Source organism: Oryzias melastigma, linkage group LG5, assembly GCF_002922805.2.
Source record: "Oryzias melastigma strain HK-1 linkage group LG5, ASM292280v2, whole genome shotgun sequence".
NCBI classification, from domain to species: Eukaryota; Metazoa; Chordata; class Actinopteri; order Beloniformes; family Adrianichthyidae; genus Oryzias; species Oryzias melastigma.
Genome location: NC_050516.1, coordinates 13,686,076 through 13,691,160, shown reverse-complemented (window position 1 = coordinate 13,691,160; position 5,085 = coordinate 13,686,076). Strand labels below are relative to the sequence as shown.

General features: G+C 35.8%; 1 protein-coding gene across 1 annotated transcript in view; it reads right to left on the bottom strand.

The window, feature by feature from the left end:
* LOC112144627 (metabotropic glutamate receptor 7) overlaps positions 1-5,085 on the bottom strand; it is a 224,648-nt gene that overhangs the window by 83,525 nt on the left and 136,038 nt on the right. Inside the window, exon 5 of the mRNA XM_024269253.2 lies at positions 2,074-2,211. Within this exon, the coding sequence (XP_024125021.1) occupies positions 2,074-2,211 (138 nt within the window). The remainder of the gene's footprint in view (positions 1-2,073; positions 2,212-5,085) is intronic.

Here is a 5,085-nt window from a genome sequence, read left to right as displayed (position 1 = left end):
TTAAACAAGAAAAAAAAATATACAAATTAGAATACATCAGGTTTGGATTTTGTAGTAGTAACCAACCAAACAGAAAGTCTTATATTTGATAAGAAAACAAATTAAGAAAAATAACAGAGATTAGTAGAAGAATGTATTGTCACTCTAATCATATTTTGAGCCAAATTAAAAGCATTTCTAATGATTTTTTGACTATGATGATGTTGTTTTAGTCTAAATCATATGGAGCTAAATCTGGGCCAATACTATTTGAAACCCAAATAAAACAAATTGATAGAATCCCACTGTAACAATGGGATTTGAACCAGGGTGTGTCTTGGTAAAAGGTTTATGAATCCTGTGCTTTACTGCTGCACCACTGGAGAATGCAATATTACAGATTGTCCTGTAGGGTTAATAAAGACGACCCACCACAGCGAAGGACGTAGGCATCAGATTTTCACAAAATATTCATTCATCCATAGATTTCTCACATTTTTAAACACATTTTTTTTGTTTACTACAAAATGAGATTCCTTTATTGTCTGCTACAAACAAAACCTGTTTTGATATTTTCAATAGTTTATTAATGTAATATATACATGTAAAAAAAAGAAGAGGAAGAGCAGAAAATAAATATTATGCACTATCAAAATAATAATGTTGCTAAAAATCAGAAAAAGAAAAAGATAGCAAACAAAAACCACTGTGTTTACAGGACAACTACCGTATTTTCCGGACTATAAGTCGCGTTTTTTTTCATGGATTGAATGTCCCTGCGACTTATACTCCAGTGCGACTTATATACGAATTTTTAATGATGAGATATGGACCGTAAGTCTAGAGTGCCCTCTTATGGTGATCTATGCAATTACTTTATTTACTTTAGTTATTCAGACGTGACACAGAGGACGAAGAATTTAACGGATTTAGTGATATGGAGTAAGATTGCGTGCAATTAATTACAGTAAAGATACAAAATTGATGAGTTGTTGAGGCTATAGTTAAATAAAACTGTTATGTTATATAAATGCTACACCTTTTCGTTTTTTTAAAGATGCTAATATGTGTTGACACATATTCAGCCTGTTTTCTATTCACTTATGAATGTTATAACTTACCTTCCAGGATGATGTAATATCGTTTTTTTCAACCAGTTTGTAAAATAAATTACTTGAAAAAATGCGACTTATACTCCAGTGCGACTTATGTATGGTTTTTTCTTCTTCATTATATGCATTTTTTGGCCCCTGCGATTTATACTCCGGTGCGACTTATAGTCCGAAAAATACGGTATTTCCAGTAAAAAACGACTTTATTCACTGTTATAACTAAAATCGTTATTTTCTCAGGGTTGCATTAATTTAATACTTTGAGCAACTTTCCTTAAAAATGACTATAGACTGTGAGGCTCAAGTTCTCAAATAAATGATAAAAACTTTCTACAAAGCATTTTATATCCACCGGTTTTGATTTTATTAAAACTTAAATTGTGTATACTATGGGATGTATTTCTTTAATTGATAGGTGCCCAACGAGGCAAATTTCCTTTGTGATTTTGGGCTATATAACTAAAATTGAATTAAAAATTGAATTGACTGGACCTAAAAAAATATCTGCTTTATTCAGTCTCACTTAATCAGCCATTTCTGAATTGTTGCTCAGGTGGGCGGATTATCTCCACTCAATGTGGTCGATCAGTTCAAGTTCAATGGCAGTGGCTCAGGTGGTAGAGCAGGTCGGCCAATGATTGAAGGATTGGCGGTTCAATTCCGCTCCAGCCAGTCAACTGTCGTCGTGTCCTTGGGCAAGACACTTAACCCTCCTTGCCCCCAGTGTGGCTCCACTGGTGTGTAAAAGCATATGTGAGGACAGAGGAGTGGTAGGCATGCATTCACATCTATGTCAAACTGCCCCAGGGCAATTGTGGCTACATCAGTACCTTACTATCCCAAAGTATGAATGAAAAGTGAATGAATAAACAATGTAAGCACTTTGAGTGTCTAGAAAAGTGCAGATAAATCCAATTCACTATCATTATTATTCTCCAAACACATGCTTTTGACATCTCAGCAAGGACGACAGCGTTCTCACCTGTGCACTTCCTGCTGCTATCGTCCTTCTTAGAGGAGCTCATCAGTTTGCAGTTGAAGTTCTCCTCCCAGTACTCAGCAAACCACACGTTTCTCCTGTTGTTCTCCAAAGTCCGCGATGTGAAGTATGCGTCAAAACCTGAAAGACAAGCAGCTGCAGGTTACACACGGACGTGGACGCACATCTAACAGCATGTCTGTCGTGACGCCGTCATGTGTGTTTCTACCCATCTGGGTCTTCACTTTCCTCAGCATGTCATTTACAATCAGACCGAGCTCTTCAAGAAGCAGCTTTTTCTAACAAAATAAAGAACAGAAACAAACCTGTTAAAGGGATGATTCGCCTGCTTCAGGTGGATTAAACCGCTCTAGATGTTGTGCAACAGCATACAAAAAAAAGACCAGAGCACTGACAAAAACAAACCCTTACACATGGTGAGAAAAATCCTGGCAAGAAAAGAGAATTCAGCAGTGATGAAAGAAAAGAAAAAGAGCTGCACATCCTCAGAAAGACATGAGCTCTTAACCTTGGCTCCGAGGCTGCAGGAGGTGGTGCGTAGGTTTGTAATCACATAAGAGAATGTCATCCACCGTAAAAACAATCAGACTTCAAACCAAGAAGTCAGAATACATTTAGATTCAAACTACAGAACCACACATTTTTAGCTCATTTAAGAACAGAACTGATCATTTATGTGGTGATGGCATTATTCAGGGGTTGGGGCGTGGGGTAAAGGTATGAACAAATATGCCCAGACCCCCATCTCTTTCAGTTTAAAATATAACGCAGAGGAATCCCCTGGCCAGTAACCTGCAGCAAATGATCTACAATGAAGCTGGTACTGATAACACTAAGGTCGTGCGTACTTTTCAGCCCCTTATCAATGTTGAGGTGTTAATCCCAAGCGTTTTCAGTACAAATGCCAGTTGGGGACTTCCAAGGCTTAGGAAATGGAGCCAGAGGAAAGTGATTCATACGAAAAACAGAGTTATTGACATCTGGATATCTTGTTTTTAGGTCACCTGGGACACCACCCTACAGCAATCCGCAAAGTAAAAAAAAAACACAAAACAAAACATAATTTTAACGAGATATAGTGAGTATCTATTATATACATTGTGTGATTTGGTAAGTTTTTGCTCTAAAAAAATGTTAGTTTAGGTTGTAAATATATTGACATGAATTTTCAGGAAAGAAAAGCTTTTCTCAAAATTGATCCACACATTTTTAGCATAATGTAACTGTTTTATTAAGAATGAATTATTGACACATTTTATATTTTATTATAAAACAGCAAGCAGTCATTTTTTAAACATGAATAACAAAAAATTAGTTATTCTCACCATCAAGTTTTGAAGATTAGCATAACTTTTTCTCACCAAAAAAAAAACTGAACTACAGGGAAGAAAACAGCAAGTTAGATATAATGAAATTCTAAGGAAAATTTTGATCATGCTAATGCCATAGACTTCTTGGAGGAGCACCCCAGGCCGTAAAGAGTTGACAGAATCTACATTTAAGGGGGTTTCATTTTGATATGAAGACTGACATCTTCATTGTCATCCCAATGGGTTCTTGAAACAACAACAAGAGTCTTTGGCTGCATTTAGGCTCAATACTTCAACAGTTGACTGATTTAGAAATTTGCAAAGTCATAGCTTGGTTAAAAAAATAATCTATGGACCAATAGGTTCCGGAATTTCCCTAAATGGACGTATATTTTATTCTAACATCGTTTTATCATTAAAATTTCAAAACTTTACTTTTTTTTTCATTTAACCTTTATTTTACCCGGAAGTCTCATTGAGATTCAATCACATAAAAGAGGTTTGAGAATTACTACCTTGACTGACCATAGCAGGGAAATTGTTGCCATGCTTTTATATATTTATTTATTATTTATTTTATACTCTAAAAAGCTAAAATCTTGTTACAGCTTCATATTAAACTCAAAAAAGCCATAAATAAAGGGATGGGAAAAAAAAAAAAAACAGTCATGGACAGTTACTGGATAGGCATTAATGTTTTGGTCAAAGTGGAACACTTCATTTTTATAGTTTGTGTTTGTGTCCTTATGTATTTACCTTTTTTCCCATATACTCTAAGGCAGGGGTGTCCAAAGTCTGGCCTCGAGGGCCGGCCTCATCTGCTGCTAATTACCTGGATCAGGTGTGTTTGGCTCATAAGGAGGTTTAATGGCAGGTTGGTTGATAAACATGTAGAACACCGGCCCTCGAGGACTGACTTTGGGCACCCCTGCACTAAGATATGTTTTATTATACTCCAAACTATATACAAATAGCATCCAAACAGTTAAAATACACAATAGTCAAAACATTTGTAGAATTCTGGTAGATTTAGTACATAGTGACTTTTTTTTCTGTTCAAACTTTCACTATGTTGGATTCAGATCAACTTGTTTCCATTCAACCTCACTCTGTTCAAACACATCATATTCATCTGCCCTTTGTGCCACTGCTGTACAGAATCCATTACATTAATCGCTGGCAGAGAGGCTTTGAGGCACTTTACGCTGGAACGCTGATGGCTCTCAAGAACCACAGAAACTAAACGATCATGTTGTGCCTCAACAACAGCAGGCCTGAATCATAATATCGAAGTTTCTTTTCTTTTTTCTTTCCTTTTTAGAACAAACAATGCAGCTCAGCGAACATCTGTATATCTGTAAGCACTGGACATCATAGAAAACTGTAGAAATAGCAAACAAAGTCAATCATTGTTTAGGTTACATTGAAAGAATGCAAACAGAGCCTTAAATAGAGTTATTTATCCCATGTAAAAAATGAAATTTCATACTTTAAATTGTACATAAATATTTAAGATTTCACTGAAATAGTGCCGTTGTTAGAACTTGTGACAGCTGTGAAGTTTCTGCTGTAGGCATTTTAACCTGCTGCTAAAAGTACGTCATAGTGAAGTAAGTAGACAACCACCGCAACAAACACATATTTTTAATATTCTGTTTATATTTGGCATTCATTCAACATTACT